Source organism: Lagopus muta, chromosome 18 (assembly GCF_023343835.1).
Source record: "Lagopus muta isolate bLagMut1 chromosome 18, bLagMut1 primary, whole genome shotgun sequence".
NCBI classification, from domain to species: Eukaryota; Metazoa; Chordata; class Aves; order Galliformes; family Phasianidae; genus Lagopus; species Lagopus muta.
In genome coordinates, this window is record NC_064450.1 from 1,160,827 (window position 1) to 1,177,445 (window position 16,619).

Here is a 16,619-nt window from a genome sequence, read left to right on the forward strand (position 1 = left end):
ACAAGGTTAGGAGAGGCACTTTTCTCTCTGCTGCTGTCACAGAGCATATGAGGAGAGCATTGATGCTTTGAGACAGTCGATATTTTGGATACTAATGATCTTGGAGCAGATTCAGGGGCAGTTTGCGTGGCACATGTTCAACATGTGAGTGGCTGCTTAGAGGCAGAGCCAGTGGAGTCCCCCTTTGTGACTTAATCTCAGACTGAGATACCAAAATCAGGTGAACTCTTCTGCATTTGCTGTGTGCAGGCTTAATTTTCAGTCATGTAATGCCACTGTCCATTCCTGGTGTGGGTCACAAAGAAGTAGCTTCTCTTGGAGGAAAGAAGTGTGTTTGTTAACAATTCATCAGGAGAGACGCTTTGTTTTTCTTTCATGTTTGCCTGATGTTTCTTCATGGAGACCAGCATCTCCCTCAGTGTTTCCATGTGTGGAACAGAGCTGTGGTTTCGTGGAGTTTCCGTTTGCTCTGCAGTACTGCTGCTCTGTTCCCAGCCTCCTTGCTCTTCTTAACATTCATTATTTACTCCCCTCGAGACACTGCATCCTCTCTGTCTCCTTGATTTTACTGACATTTTGTTCTGTCATTCAATGCCATCCCCTGCTTGTTCTCCCCTCAATCTCACTAAAGCCATGACCCAGTGTTTAATGCATCTTGATTTCCCTGAAATATTTTGAGCCACAAAAAAAAAAGAAACGTAAGAAATTCCAAGGCAGATTCAAATGGTTTTCCCTTCATTGTGTAACTCATGCTTTCTTTTGCCTCTCAGCATCTCCTTTTTCCTTTTCATACCCCTTATTCTCAGTGGGAATGAAGCTCGTGTGTAGGTCTGCAGTCATCTTCAAGTGATGCTGGCTGATAACATAATGATTCCTTCAAAGCAGACTAGACCCATATTGTGATACAGAAGTATTTATTACTTAAAACATGTACAGGTGCACGGTGCTCTGAATGCTTAAGATGAAAGCATTAATTATGATAATTTTTAGCAAGATGCTAGAGAAAATAGAGCAGGTGGCAGATTTGTTCATCAGGATATTCATGTCATCTTCCCAGGGCTGTTTTCATCAATCATGAGAGAGCTGGCCAACATCACACACGATGGCCCCAAGTGGATGGTACTAGATGGAGATATTGATCCGATGTGGATTGAGTCTCTTAATACAGTGATGGATGATAATAAGGTAATTAAAATAAATTAAAGCAGCAGACATTGCTTGAACTGCATGGTGTGGCTCAGCATGGGAGAAATGCATACACAGAAGTAACACCTCCTTGAATGATGCAGTTATGATAGGACTTTTTTTCAGCTATACCAAACAATGTTGCATTAAGAAAACGATATGTGAGGAAAATAGCATGCTTTCATGGGAATTTCCCTTTCTTGGGAAACTGGAATCACGAGTAACCACGATGTCCTGACAATAACTGCAGACCCTTTAAAGGTAGAGAATAGGGCATAATTATGCACCTTTTCTCTCACCCCAAGGGAGTACTGTTGATTCTGAGTTGTGGAAGAGAGGGATCATTGCTCTGCTAGAAATCAGTTGCTGTGCTTGGAGGAGCCGATATGACAGCAACCAAGCTTTGAGTGCAAAGTACTCAGTGCTTGTCAGTCCTGTTCCTGGGGATGCATTAACCCCAGAATTGTGCTGCTGCTCTGTCTGTGTGCCATATGCAGGTGCTGACCCTGGCAAGCAATGAGAGAATCCCCCTGAACCCAACCATGCGACTGCTGTTTGAGATCAGCCACTTGCGCACAGCCACCCCAGCGACCGTGTCCAGAGCAGGTGAGTCCCGGCCTGACCTCACCCTGGGGTGCTGCAGGGGCAAGCTGGGATCCATTGCCATTCACCAGACTTCTGTTGGATCCCACTGGAAGTTCCCAACTTGTGATCATGCTTGTCTTTGATGGGCAGAACGTATCCCTGAAGCACGTGGGCAAACTGAGGATCCTAAACCCAAATCCGTGCGTCTTGGAGATGTAACCATAGCTCTCTGATGCTGCTGGATGATGACAGCAGCAGTGCTGAGTGCTGCAGCTGTGCAGGGCCCTGTATGGACAATCCATATTCCAGATTGCCTCTGATCTTCAGGAAAAGTGCATGAAGCAAGAGAGGAGGGAGCGAAGGTGTCTTCTACTTTCATATTCAGGGGACTGAGGCCCAGAGCAATAACATGACTCGAGCAGGACCACGTTCTGACTTTGAGTCAGTCAGGAGATGTCATCATGTTGTCTAGGTTGTGTCCCTTCACTGTTAGTGTTTCTTTGCATTTATTCTGCAGAAGGATTGTGAAGTGAATTCACTGAAGAGTGGACATTTCTAGGGGTATATGCAGAATCATAGCACTGGGTTGGAAGGGACCTTTAAAGCCCATCCAGTCCCACCCTGTATCATGGGCTGGCTGCTCCCCCAGCTCAGGCTGCCCGGCGCCCATCCATGGCCTAGGGCACCTCCAGGGATGGGGCACCCACAGCTCTCTGGGCAGCAGTGCCAGGGCCTCACCACCCTTGGGGAGGAGAACTTTCTCACATCTGACCTGAATCTCCCCTCTTTTAGATCTAAATAATTCCCCCTTGCTGTATCACCACATTTCCTGACACAGAGTCCCTCTCCAGCTTTTCTATGTGCCCCTTAAGTGTACTGGAAGGCTACAGTGGGGTTTCCCCAGAGCATTCTCTTCTCCAGAATGAGTTCCCTCAGCATTTCTTCATGGCAGAGGTGCTCCAGCCCTCTGAGCATCTTCATGGCCCTTCTCTGGACCCACTCCAACAGCTCCTTATTTTTCCTGTGCTGGAGACCCCAGGTCTGGACACAGTGCTCCAGGTTGGGCCTCGTGAGGGCAGAGCAGAGTGGGACAGTCCTCTCCCTGCCCAGGGTACTGTTGGCCTTCTGGGCTGCAAAAGCTCACTGCTGGCTCATGTTAAGATTTTCATCCACCAGATGTCAAACTTCTGTTAAGCCTTTGTGGCGATGGCACCCCCATGAGGCCCCATGCCTGCTGTGTTGGTGTTGAGGAGCCCACCTGGCACACCCTGCCCAGAGCTGCACAGCTCCTCAGCCCTTTCTGCCTGCTTTTGCCTGCCTTGTCTCTGTGATGAGGGGTGGTTACAGTGGTGGGAATGCAGGGCAGAGCAGCAGAGCAGTGCCTGGGCTGTGGATGCCCTCCATGATGGGGCATCCAGGTGTAGCTGGTTGTGTGAAAGTCGCTGAGCAGTTCTGCTGAAGGCCAAGAGTGGTCACTGTTGTGTCCTCAGTATTATTTTTTTTTCCTCACCCTAAAGGGATCCTGTATATCAACTCAGCAGATCTGGGCTGGAATCCTCCAGTGAGCAGCTGGATTGACAAGCGAGAGATCCAGTCAGAAAGAGCCAACCTGACCATTCTGTTTGACAAGTATCTGCCACCTTGCCTGGACACCCTGAGGACAAGGTACCATCTGCAGTGACTGCTTCCCCAAGGGCAGGAGGACATGCTCTGCTCCCACGCTGGCTGTGCTGTGCTGGGGCTGTGAGATGTGGTAGCAGAGGGGAGAAGTTTCCTCCTTCCCCTTAAGAGCTTCGAGCATCACTGGCTTAACCACAGAGAAGCAATGAAACAAGCCAACACTCCTGCCCTCCTTTATTGGCAGGTCTTGTTTTAATCTGGTTGTGCCTGTACTTCTTGTGCCAGTTCTGCGTCCCTTGGAAAGTAAATCCAGGACGTCCTAAAGAGAAAGTCTTCTCAAACTCCAAAAGCATCAGGCTGGACCTACGTCCACCCTAGAAGTTGTTTTTCAGTAGAGCAGATTTTAGACCACTGCTGAAGAAGAGTTTTCAGTCTGTAGTGCGGGTGGTGGAGAGATCAGATCTCCTTTCTCCTTCTTCCATCTTTTTTCCCGTGTTTGTGAGAGAAAGTAGGATTGCTCTTGAGGCAGTTTTATCTTGAATTTCTTTTCCCAATGCACTTGAACAAAATGAGATCAGTCTGCAGTCATCCAGCCTGGATGTATTCACAGTTGGCCAACTGCCCAATGCATATGAACTTGCACTTTTGGAAGGGCCCTGATCCTTCTTGGGTTGAGTTAGTTCCCAGGTGGGGCCCACAGAGAAGTCCTGTGGTTCTTGATCAATCATTAAGGGAAAAAGAGCACTCTTAATCTTCACGTAATGAGAATTGGCCGAAGCAGAGTCCCAACAAATCTGAGTAAGGAAGCTTCTCACATCCTCTGCTTGCTTCCGTTTTCCAACAAACAACCAAACAAAAGAACACACCAAAAAAGTCAGGCTGCAGTTGAGCATTAGTGTTAATTGATCAAAATAAGGACTTATCAGAAGAGTCTGAATTAATGAAGACAGCAGCCTTTGGAAATTAGAGTTGGGCAGGAGGCAGAAGGGAGCTGCTCCCTATGAAATGAAGCTGACGGTGGCTGCTAGCAGCAAAGTCCAGTGGACGTTTCCCACTCTGCTGAACATTGCTGTGTCAGAGTGTGAAATCCATAGGATCAGCTGCAGACAGCCCTGAGCTGAGTATTTTGGTAGCTTGCTTAATTCAGAAATTGTAGCACCAACCTTTCAAATAGCTATAATTACTTTATGGAGGACTTCAGTTCTGCTACAATATTAGTTTGGAATTCTGTAAGTGTAGCTTAAATGAATGTAAAATGGCAAGATGAAAGGGTTTATTTTATTACTCCTCTATTTGACCGCTTTTGAACTCCCTGTGTTCGCAGGAAATCATTGCCTTTAGCAAGACTTGCATTTTACTTCTTTCAAGAGGATCAAAGTTTTAAAATGCTTGAAACTTCCGATTACTGTTATTAGTTGTGTGTGTGCCAGCACCAGCAGGTCCGAGGAGGAGAATGGGGGTTTTCTTTATCCCTGTACTCGTGAATAAGACAAGCACTGAAAAAAAGTAAAATGCTAATATTCTGAAAAAAGAATTTCTAGGCTTATCTTCCTGTGTTGTGAGCGATTGTAGTGCTGGACCCAATTACATTTCCCATGCTTTCAATTTCCATCCCTCAGGTTTAAGAAGATTATTCCCATTCCTGAGCAGAGCATGGTTCAGATGTTGTGCTACCTCCTTGAGTGCCTCCTGACGGAGGAGAACACTCCTCCCGACTGCCCCAAGGAGCTGTATGAACTTTACTTTGTCTTTGCTGCTGTCTGGGCCTTTGGTGGATCAATGTTTCAAGACCAGGTAATGAGAAGCCGCTGCTTCATCAGTCTTCTATGCATGTCTCTCTTTTTTTTTTTTTTCTTCCCTCTTTTTTTTCCCCTTAATACTTTCCAACATGTAGTTCTCTATCAGTAATGCTGGCTTCCTGGGGCTTGCATGTGGATGATATCGAATTAGAAATGTGAATACAACCAATCTGTTTGCAAATGACCTCCATAGTACCAGAAAGGGGAGGGTGTAGGGGTCAAGCAATGAAAGGATGTTTGTTCATGCAGGCGTGTTTTAATGGGGAGAAACACAAAGTTAATTTATAGAGACCTGTGGATAGGCTTAATGAGATGAAATTAAGTGTGGTTTATTAGGGGATTCATCAGCTGAGCAGCCTTTCAGCCATCAGATTGCATGGGTAGACATTGTACTCTGACACAAACCAGCCGGTCCTTTGGCACCAGTGGCTTTTGTTAAAAAGAGGTGTGTGTCAGCAGCTGGTAGTCCTCAATTTCTGATAAAACCATGTCAGAAAGAGAAGTGGTCAGCAGGGCACAATGTGCCCCAGGGATTATGGGTGTCCTCTTAGGTGGAAGTAGTGGCTGTGCTCTTTCCCCAAGGTTTTGTTTGCTGGAGGAGGGCTGTCAGACAGGATCAAAGATGTGGTGCCCTTTGGGTGCTTAAGTCTTCAGTCCGGCCAGAATTGTTATGTGGCTGCTGAAAATCTGCAATAACTGTAAATGAAATGTGAAAAGAGGGTCCCTCTTTAGAGTGTGTGGGTCTCTTAGTGTCTGGCCAAGGCTTTTGCTACTGCTGTTGGACATCTCGACTCCCTTGCCCCTGCACTAGTGCAGAGGAGCAGCCACACAGCTGCTTGGCCAGCTACTGGGGTGGGTGGCGGTGGAAGCTCCCTCTGGGCAGGCAGCTGGTTCCCTGGAGTGAGCTGCTGGCCACAGTCAAGCTTTTGGACCCTAGACTAGTGCTTGAGGGCACAACCTAGAGATCAGGGTTTTCTTGGGAAGGAGAGTTTATCAGGCCATGTATCACCACCGCCTCTGACAGTCCCAGTATGTTCCTGTCTGAGAGGCAGAGGAAGGCAGGGCACTCCTCCCTGTGCTGCTTCCCACAGCGCATCTATCCTATAGATTAATTGCAGCTGTCTGCCTCTGTTTCCATCAGTTTGCATTAGATGAGGTGGGTGTGATTCCTCACATGATGGTAGTATTGTAAGACTGAGTTTTCTCAAGGTCATCATGTGATAGTGCATAATTTAAACTCCCTCTTCAGACCCTGGTACTCAAAGTAGAGCTGGAACACAGTGGCTTTGGTGGGAGCTTTGGTGTGGGAACACGGTGGGACTTGCAAGGATCTTCTCTAGAGTTGCCCTGGGGAAGCAGAGGATAAAGGGACATTTCTCTCCCCCCTGGTCCCTTGTTCTGCCCCATTTCCCAGCTACAAGGCTCAGCTCAGAACAGTGTGTCTTACCACGGGCCAGAAACACCTGCTGGACTGCTCACATTTGCTTCATAGCAAGGAGCTTTGGGAAGTAATGGGCAACTAAAGCCAGACTTGGTGCTTACCAAGAGCCCTCGTGTCTCCTGGTACTGTGTGAGCTGGATGAGAATGGCTTTTGTGGTCCTTGTGGAAGCCTTAACCCCTCAATTTCCAATGTGAAGCACTGTGTTTGCTCTAGCAGTGCAGACTGCTGTGTAACCACAGGAGCTCACAGCTCCTTCGGCAAGCTGGCTAGAACGCAGCTGCTTGGCCGATGGGTGCCATGTCCCCCACCCCACAGCTCTGCTCCTGCACCCCTGGCACTGTTGCAGCCATTTCTGCATTGCCAGGGCCTGGTGGGCTCCCAGAGCTTGGTGAGGGCTGCAGGAGGATGCACGCAGCGGCCCTGTGGGATGCCACCCAGCGTGGGGCTGCTTCTGATGCTCTGTAAATGTCAGCGCAGAGAGCGAGGGTACGGCGGTCCAAGCGTGGGGAAGCCTGATGAAAAATGATCCAATATAAAATCTGTTTATTGCTTTCCATTGAAGGGGCCCTTTGTGTTGACCTTTTGCTACTGAAATGTCAGGAGCAAAGAGTCGGGAAGGCTTCTCGCTGCTCTGCATGTGGTGGTGGGTAGCAGGGCCCTGTACAAAACCAGATGATAAATTGGCCATTTCAAGGCTCTGAGATCAGTGGCAATCCATGCAGGGTTGTTATTAAGGAAGCAGTTCGAGCTGGAGGCTGTCCTGGCAGTGAGACTGGGGCTGGAATCCATGCAGCTGCAGGCATCTTGGGCTGCAGGAGTGAGGGCAATGGCACAAGAGGGCTTCCAGCACTGCTCTGTGTCCCTGTTGCTGAAGGCTGCTCTGCTGCTGGCACTGGGCGGTTGTGACAATGGGAGAATGGAGAGTTACAGTTATTCCCCTTCTCTGAACAGCACGAGGATGCAAAATCAGGAATACGGATAAGCTGGTTTTAGGATTCTCTAGGCTTTTTGATGAGTGATGGCTCAGGGAGCTTCACAGAGGATGTTTGGTGGCAATTCGAGCCCTGATGGAGATTTACCAGCATGGAGGCAATGTTCTGGCAGTCCCAGTTTCTGGCCTGGGAAGGCATGTGGCATAGCTATGTGGGGAGAGTGCCATAGATGCCCCAGGAAGACTCTGAACTGTTAAAGCTGGATGAATTTTGCATCCAGTGTTTCACAGACATCTTTTTAACAGCATCTTTCCCTCCCTCCCTGCAACTCCTCCCTGGGGCAGGGAGCTGAAATACCCCTGATCTGCCTGTTGTCATACAGGAGATCCTTGTCAGAGGAGAAAGATGAGCACATTTTGCAAGTCCTGGACCAGCACTGAAATGAGCTCTTGTAAAATTCAAAATGCTTGAAAATCTCCATGCTTGGAAGGGCATAACGAGGAACAACAAGAAAGCAGAGCTGAGGGCACGCGGTTCCTTCTGCTGCCTCAGTATATTGGCACAGTCCTGTTGCTCCAGAACGCCGTGGTTTAAAAGAAGCCAGAAGACAACGACTGATATTAATAGAGTGCTGTGATTTATGAGGAAAAGCTTTAGTATGCATGCTTTGACTAACCACGGCCACCGGTGTAGACGGATGTTGTGTCCTTGTCTGTTGGAAGAAGCAGGCACCACAAATCAATCAAGTGGTCTGTTTAGTCACAGGCACGTATTGCTCTTTTTCAGATTGATCCATCTATCTGTTGTGAGAGTGATCAACACAGAGGGTGAATTATTTAGATGAGAAAATAGGAGCGATGAGAAGAAACGGTGGAAATGAAAAATTAGGCTTAACAATAGGAAAAAAAATAAGACCATTATACTGTGGAATGTGTTTTAAGGACCAATCCTGCTCTGGTGGGCTGAGGCTGATAACATTCTCCAGCACTGATGAATTCCTACAGATCAGCATATCTTCTTCCCTTTTTGTCTCACAGCTTGTGGACTACAGAGTGGAGTTCAGCAAGTGGTGGGTGGCAGAATTCAAGACTATCAAGTTTCCCTCTCAGGGAACGGTCTTTGACTTTTACATCGATCCAGAAACAAAGAAGTTTGAGCCTTGGTCTAAACTGATCCCCCAGTTTGAATTTGATCCAGAAGTGCCATTACAGGTTTGTGTGCCTTGTGTGGATTGGTTGTGCGTTTGGTGACTGTGAGCAGGCTTTGGGATGATGCACCATTAAACATCAGGCTCTTCTCAATAAAAATGCATTTCTGCGTGAGGTACAACTAAATCATCCAGTTTTCATTACAGTGCTTGGACTGTGCAGATCACCTTCCCTTGGCCTTTCACATACAACCTATGTGCAGAGAGGTGGGTTTGGTGGCAGCTCACCAAGAGCAGGGAGATGGCATTGGGATGAAGCCCCCCACAACACCACGTTGTTGTTCTATCTCAAAACAGAGATGTTTTTGTGAGCTAGGCGAAAAATGTCTGCAGATAGAGAGCTGCATTTGCCAGCTACACTTTCCTCTCCTTTTGGAAGTGCTGCTGTGAGCAGATGACTTGAAAAAGTCGTTACCGTTTTAGCAGTATGTGTGTTTGTGGGGAGATCCAGATGCTGCTGCCAGCATCCAGCTGTCAGGGTTTCATCTGCACAGTTAGTTTAATTTTAATGGCTGGCAGCTGTGTATCATTCCCCTTCCAGGTGTGGTCTGCAAACTGGAGTCTCCTCATCCATTCCCACCTCTCCCAGGTTTTCTGCTCCCCAGAGCGTGGCTGTAGGTTGTCAGTGATGGGAATTGCTCACCTTCTTGTTCCCCCCTGCCCTCAGGCTTGCCTCGTGCCCACAACTGAGACGGTCCGGCTGCGGTACTTCATGGATCGACTCCTGGAGCGCCAGCGCCCAGTGATGCTGGTGGGCAGTGCAGGCACTGGGAAGTCTGTGCTGGTGGGGGACAAACTCTCCTCTCTGGACACAGATGCGTACGTGGTGAAGAAGGTCCCGTTCAACTACTACACCACCTCTGCCATGCTGCAAGGTGAGGCGGCAGCGGAGCTGCGGGACTTTTGTGGCTGCATCAACAGAGGGGTGGCAGTGGGCAGATGGCCTTTTATATGGGCAGATAGTGAAAAGACTAGGGGTAAAGGCTTTAAACTAGAAGGGGGGGTTTAGGTCAGATGTAAGGAGGAAATTCTTTACTCAGAGGGCAGTGAGGCCCTGGCACTGCTGCCCAGAGGTGCACAAGGCCATGAATGGGCCCTGGGCAGTCTGAGCTTGTGGGGGGCAACCAGCCCGTGGCAATAGGGAGGCTGGGAGGCTGGGAGGTCCCTTCCGACCCAAACATGCTGTGGTTCTGTGAGCTCCTCTAGCACGGTACCTGATGCCCAGGAATCCCGTAGGGTTCGGAGTGGGACACGCACTGCACCTTGGAGAGGAAACCCTAGGTGAGCTGCCTGGTCACCTACAGGTTTTGTTTGGTTTGTGTGCTCTGTGCTGGCACTATGCAGCCCTGGTTTCATGGTAGATGACGTTTTCCAACATGAGAATTTGAATTCTGAACACTGATGATTCCAGTTCAGGGCTGTGCTGAAGTATATGCTTAAATCCGCTGCTATTTTGCACAGCATGCAGCTCATTCTTGACTTGAGGTTTGTCTTTAAGATGCTTGAATTTAAACCATGCAGAATAAGATAGGATTCTTGGCTAGGATCCAAACTGTCCTGGGGATATGATGATGGGAATTGCATCCCAATTACCAGGAGGATGGTGTGAAGGGAGATAGGCAAGGCTGGGAGCCAGGGCTACCTGCTGCTGGTGTTTTCCTCTGCATCCCACTGCAACCCAGCCTGCCCCCATGGAACAGGTCTGCCCCCATGGAATAGGTCTGCCCCCAGCCTGCATGGGGGCTCAGAGCCCTGGGGATCAAGGCAAGGTCAGTTTGCTGTGTGGTTTCTTCAGAAACAAAGTGAAAGATGGGGATTCTTGCAGGGGGATTTTGGAAATGCTTTTTTACTTTGAGTTGCCCAAAAGACAGAGAAAGTTACTTTTGTGTGTTTTTATTAACCCAGAATGGAACAGCCCAGCTTGCTTTGAATTGAAGAGTGCTTGGGGGTCACCATGAAGCAAAGCACTTCCTTTATATTGCTCCTCTAAACCCTTTTGTGATCCATGTAGCCTGAAGTCCTTTTGCTCCTCTGGCCCTGTATGAGAGCACCATTCCTGAAGCATCACTGAGACCTTGTCAGGAGCGTGGTGATGGCAGAGGGCTCCCTCTCCTCCTGCCTGGTCCCATTTTTCCTTTCTGGGCTCTCTCTGGGATGCCCTGGAGTCATTGGATGGGCTGAGCTACTGTGAGCAGTGCTGCCATTCGTACGCCCCTGCCAGTGTCCCTGTTTCCTGCAGCCATCAGCTGTGGTCTGAGATGGGGACACTCCTCCTCTGTGGAGGGGAACAAGTCATCTTGCTCGGGGATGAAGGCATGGCTGCATGCCTTGTGTTGGGAAGCATGATTTATGCTGCTCGGCAGACTTCCCAGCTGCTCATTTTTAGAGTTCATTTGTCCCTTTCGGTGCAGTTTGTCAGTTGGCTGCTTTTTTCCCCAGCAGGCACCTCTGAAATTTGTAAAACATGGATACAAAGCAGTTTTGTTGTTGTTTTTTTTTTTGTTTGTTTGTTTTTTTTTAGATCTCCTTAAGAAAAGATAAGACCCTAACCTTCAAGTCAGCAGTTTCTTAGGCTAAGTGCCTCTCCCACCCCCATCAGCAGGCAGCATATAGAGCAGTGATGCCTGCAAAGTCCCATCTGCAGAGATTGTTTCTTCCAGGTTCCAGCTCAAGTATGTAGCATCACAGAGGTAGAGATGTGGGCCCTTCCTGTTACTGTGGGATGTGGCTTCAAGCTAAAAAGCATCTTTCACCAACATGTCATTTGATCCCCAGTAATTGTGTTTCAGTGTGATGGATCTCCTGGATACTTGTGTAACCTCAAAAAGGGCTGATTTTATATGTTCATTAAGGGCTAATTAAATTTAAATTAAATGCTTATTTGAAACACTTAATTTAACTTGCTACAAGACATCTCAAATCTGAGATTACTGAAGGGGGGGAAGATGCTCCACTGAGGCAAGATTCATCATTTTTCTCAGCTCAGTTCATTCCTTTGTGCAGCAACTGTCTGCAACCAGAAATGGACTGAGTTTTGAGGAGTGGGAAAGAAAAGCTGTCTGAAGTGCACCAGAGCAGTGCAAACCAACCCAGAACAAATGGTGCTTTAAAGCATATATAACTCATAGCTTGAAAAAAAAAACCAAAAACAAAAAACAGAACATAAATCTCCCTTAATAACTTGTGCACATGGTAATGATCGGATTAAATGTACACTTTAAACAAGGAGAGTTTTATTGAAGTTTGCAGTCCCGTTTGCGTTTGCAGGTCTTCCCTAATTACAAAGAATTGTTGCTTGCTGTGCTGCTATAGATGTGCTGACAACCCAGCCTTTGTAAATGGAACTAATTCTGCTCTTGGGTCTGGTAGCAGTGAGCCCCTAAGAACAGAATGTGCTCCAAGTCAATCCATGGGAGAGAATCCATCACACCCAGCAGAAAACAGCTGCTTCTGTTTGGTTTTCCGCTTTCTGAGCCAGTAAAGGTAGCTCAGAATCCAAGGAACCAATAGCTATGAGATGTTATGTGCAGAAAGGTGAAATGGTTTTTATTAAACATGGCCTGGTGTTGTAAATATTCACCGTGTTTTACAGTGTACAACATGCAACCTCAGCCTTCTGCTAAAACCAACTAGTATCTTCCAAAGCTCTGAAACAATAAATTCGTCTTTGTGTCCTTTCCCTTGCTCATGCATGACCCTGCTGAAATCTGAAGGCTGATCTGGCAGCTGACATTGGATATATGTAGTTAAACTGTGGGGAGGTTTGGATATTCTGGGAGGGGAGCAGGGAACCTGTGTGGCTCCTGTTAATAGAAGTAAAGGATGCCTGCCCTGCATCACCCAGCTCTTTGGGCTGCTGCAGCTGCATGTGGCATGGAGCTGGGTGGGAGCCTGTTTCATTTTTCAGCCATGACCCTCTGGTAGTTTACATTTGCGTCTCTTCCTCTGTGCAGGTGTGCTTGAGAAGCCTCTAGAGAAAAAGGCTGGCAGAAATTACGGCCCTCTGGGCACCAAGAAGCTCATCTACTTCATTGATGACATGAACATGCCAGCAGTGGATGCCTATGGGACGGTGCAGCCCCATACGCTCATCAGGCAGCACCTGGACTACGGGCACTGGTAGGAGGCTGCCTGGGCTGCACTGCTCAGATCTCTTTGTTCAGGCCCAGATTTCAGGATGGCTTTTTGGAGGATGGTGCAGTGCAATTCTCCCTTCCAGGACTGTGTTTGCCACTGCATCTTTCTGGACTGGAGAATTCTGGGGCACACTCAGAGGTTTGCCCTTTCCCAGCACAGCAGCTCGCTTGCTCCCAGCCTCGCTGAGGCATTCTTGGCTCTGCTCTTGGCATGGTGTGTGCCTGTAGTCTTGAGGGAGAATGCTCAGCATCGATGTCCTGTAGTGCTGAGAGCAGGGGGAGGTGATGGATCCAGCCCCCGTGGGGATGCAGCATCCCTGCTGAGCCCTCGCTGCAAGCACCTGATGTTGTTTGCACTCAACCAGTAGAAAACAAACATTTTCTAGGCAGAGGTAATTTGAAGAAAAAGCAGTGACAGTGCTTGGGAAGATCAGTGAAATTATACGTTGTAGCCAGCAGCGCTGCGAGGGGTAAGGATGTTCTCAGCCCTGATATAGGGAACATTGTGCATGGGCCTCCAGTGCAGCCCTGAAGCCAACCCAGACATCGTGCTCACCCTGCTGCCTGTTTTGCCCGCAGGTACGACAGGGCCAAGCTGTCACTGAAGGAGATCACAAACGTGCAGTATGTGTCGTGCATGAACCCAACAGCAGGGAGCTTCACCATCAACCCACGCCTGCAGGTAGAGCCCAGAGCAGGGCAGGTCTGAGTTCATCTCACAGGACGTTGTTGGAGCATGAGGGCAGAGGAAAATCAGACAGGGATGCTGCTGTTGTTTTATCAGTAGAAATAGCATTAATCAGTTGGGTGACCAAAATTTGTAGTGGTAAGGCTGTGGACTCCTTCCCATATTCCCTTGTCTGGTTTCCCTCTCATTTTGCTGTTCCATCAAAGGAAACAGTCACAGGAACACCTACTTCTGTATTTCAAAAGAAAAAGACATGACCAGGTGCTGGTGATAGAATCGTAGCATCACAGCTTGGCTTGAGTTGGAAGGGACCTTACAGCCCACCCAGTTCCAGCCCCTGTCATGGGCTGGTTGCCACACACCAGATCATCTTGTTACGTACTGCAAATATAGATTTTAGAAGAGATGTTAAACCTCAGGTTTGATTTTATTGGAGCTGGAGGCTTGACCTGGGCCCACAGTCATCCGCTCTGCCCATCCCAGCTGCATCACAGCTTCTTGGAGAAGTCTCATGGCTGGAGTCAGTCCAAGCCATGGCTCCTTTTAGCTGTTCTGTGTTAAAATGGAGAGTTCTGTGGCTGGAAATGAGCTCCTCTGCTGAGGGATAGGTCCCATATCAGTCTTCTGGGAAATGACACCTTCCAAAGATCGCATGGGTGTAGTCCTCCTGTTTTGGGAGGGAAGGTTCAGTGGGATGGGAGAGCCAAGTGTTACTGCAGTCTGAGTGTTGGGAGGAGGCCAGGGGCTGCTGGAAAAGCAGATGAAGCCACAGAAGTCAGGATTTGGGGAAGCAGGCACTGAGTGAGAAAGTGAGGCCAAATGGGCTGCCAGATAGAACCGCTCAGCGTTAGATTTTTGAGGCTGCAACACGAGTTTAGCTGAACTTTGCTGAATCTTAAGTGTTAAACACAGTGTGTGGGGAGTGGCAATGCTCTGTCAGTTGGTGAAACCATCAGATGGGCTGAACTTCCAATATATGGTGGAATACAGCTGAAAATCTCACTTAGAGAGCTGAAAGAAGTCACTTGCCAACTTTCCTCTGCTGGGAAGTTAGAGTTGGAAAATGGAAGGTGTCCTTATTCTGCACAGACACCGAGTCCCCCAGGGCCTTGGGTGCCGCAGGGGTGGTTGCACAGCCCCCTGACCTTTCCATTCTTCCTTTCTCTTCCTCAGCGTCACTTCTGCGTCTTCGCCCTCTCCAGCCCCGGGCAGGACGCCCTGTCCAGGATCTACAGCACCATCTTAGCGCAGCACCTGGCAAGCAGGAATTTCTCAGAAGCTGTACAGAAGTCAGCTCAGCAGCTCATCTCCCTGGCCCTGGGCCTGCACCAGAGGGTAGCTGCTGCTTTCCTCCCAACGGCTCTCAAGTTCCACTACATTTTCAACCTGAGAGACTTCTCCAATATCTTCCAAGTAAGTGCAGCTGTCATTTTGTGGTGCTTGGAGCCCAGCTTCAAGCTGCAGGTGTGTGTTCCCCACCTGCGGCGTTGCAGCAGATGTCCTTCCTGAGCAAAGAGAAGAACCTCAGTCCGCTGTGTAGTCCATGTTTGGTTTTAGATGCATTCCATCCCCCAGGGCTGTGAGGAGCACCAGTTTGAAGCTGGTTTACTCTCCAGCCGTGTCTGTGGGAGGGGGTGCGGGTTTGGGCTGCGTGGCTGTGGAAGAGGCCAGCTGAAGGGGTTGTTGGGCTCCTGATGTCAGCCCTTAGTGAAGTGACTGTTAGTTGGTGGAGCGGTGCTGGCTTTGTGTCAGTGTGACAGCCTGCACTGGCACATCCTTGTATTTCTCCATGGTCAGCTACCCAACCCACACGTGACAAGTAACATCCAAGGCATCGATAAATAGCTTGATTCCAAGTCAGCTCTCAGTTACTGACTGAATCACTGCCAGAACCAGTTCCCTACCGAGGAGAAGCTGCCAGCCGATAACAAAGTTTGAGATGATGAGGTTTGAATCACCCTAACCCAAAAGCTGTTCTTGTTGATGTTTATTTTACCAAGAAGGTAATAAAGGCTTGGATGCCCCCTGCAGTGATGGCAAGCAGTAGGAAATCTAAGAACAGAAACTTGAACAAATTAGTGACTTGGTCACATGCATTCATGGGAAGAATCAGACCTGTCATTAACTCTCAGCTACACATCACCAGCATTTGGCTTTGGCGTGGGCCACACTGAATTCTGGCTTCTAACCTGTGGTTTGAGAAGCTTCTCAGAGAGAGAAGCAGTGGATGCGTATTTTAGTTCTAACTGTGGTCTCTTTGAAGCATGTCAAGGCTCTGGGATATCAGAGAACATCTTGCCACATCTCAGTTCCCAGCCTCTGGAGCAGCGACAGTGATAGGAGCTCAGATGGCTTTCAGTTTATCACAGAGATGCAGGAGGGAGGGAATTTGGTTTCTTGGTCTTGTCTTGTTTATTTAGGCTGTGGTTCAGGTGTTGTTTTTTTTGTTTGTTTTGTTTTTCTGTAAGCCCTTTATTTGGTATTTGTTTCTGATTATTTTTTTTTAATACATCATAGAGTCACAGAATCCTCAGAGTTGGAAAGAACCTTTAAAAGTCAGCTAGTCTAACTCCCCTGCAATGAACAGAGATGTCACAGCTTGATGAGGTGCTCAGAGCCTTGAAGGTCTCCAGGTGCCCCCACCACATCCCTGGGCAACCTGTGCCAGGGCTTCCCCATCCTCACTGTGAAAGACTTTTTCCTTATATCCAAGTTTAGCTTTGCCAAAAAAGTTGTGAAGCTCTGAACCCTGGGAATGCATTTCCCTGTGTTTATATAATAATGTTGATACACATTCGTTATATCTTGTAGTTTAGCTCTGAAATGACCATAGGAGGTCTCTTGTCTGACTCGAGCAGGGCCAACTTCAGAGTTCCCTGCACTGAAGATCCCACAGCCACCATGGCCATCGCTGTACTGTTAAACTCAGTCTGCTGTGAGGTGTTTGTGCTTCTCATCCTTTCGCTACGTACTTCCAAAGGAAATAATACTCAGTCCTCTCTATGTTGCCCGTTAGCTGGTCACA

The 16,619-nt window shown here is 48.3% G+C and overlaps 1 protein-coding gene across 1 annotated transcript in view; it reads left to right on the forward strand.

Annotated features, from left to right (window-relative positions):
- The window catches only part of DNAH9 (dynein axonemal heavy chain 9), a 182,861-nt gene that overhangs the window by 50,937 nt on the left and 115,305 nt on the right, over positions 1-16,619 (forward strand). The window contains exons 33-41 of the mRNA XM_048965517.1: positions 1,058-1,185; positions 1,683-1,791; positions 3,288-3,435; positions 5,010-5,184; positions 8,601-8,774; positions 9,438-9,645; positions 12,724-12,889; positions 13,486-13,588; positions 14,768-15,097. Of these exons, the coding sequence (XP_048821474.1) occupies positions 1,058-1,185; positions 1,683-1,791; positions 3,288-3,435; positions 5,010-5,184; positions 8,601-8,774; positions 9,438-9,645; positions 12,724-12,889; positions 13,486-13,588; positions 14,768-15,097 (1,541 nt within the window). The remainder of the gene's footprint in view (positions 1-1,057; positions 1,186-1,682; positions 1,792-3,287; positions 3,436-5,009; positions 5,185-8,600; positions 8,775-9,437; positions 9,646-12,723; positions 12,890-13,485; positions 13,589-14,767; positions 15,098-16,619) is intronic.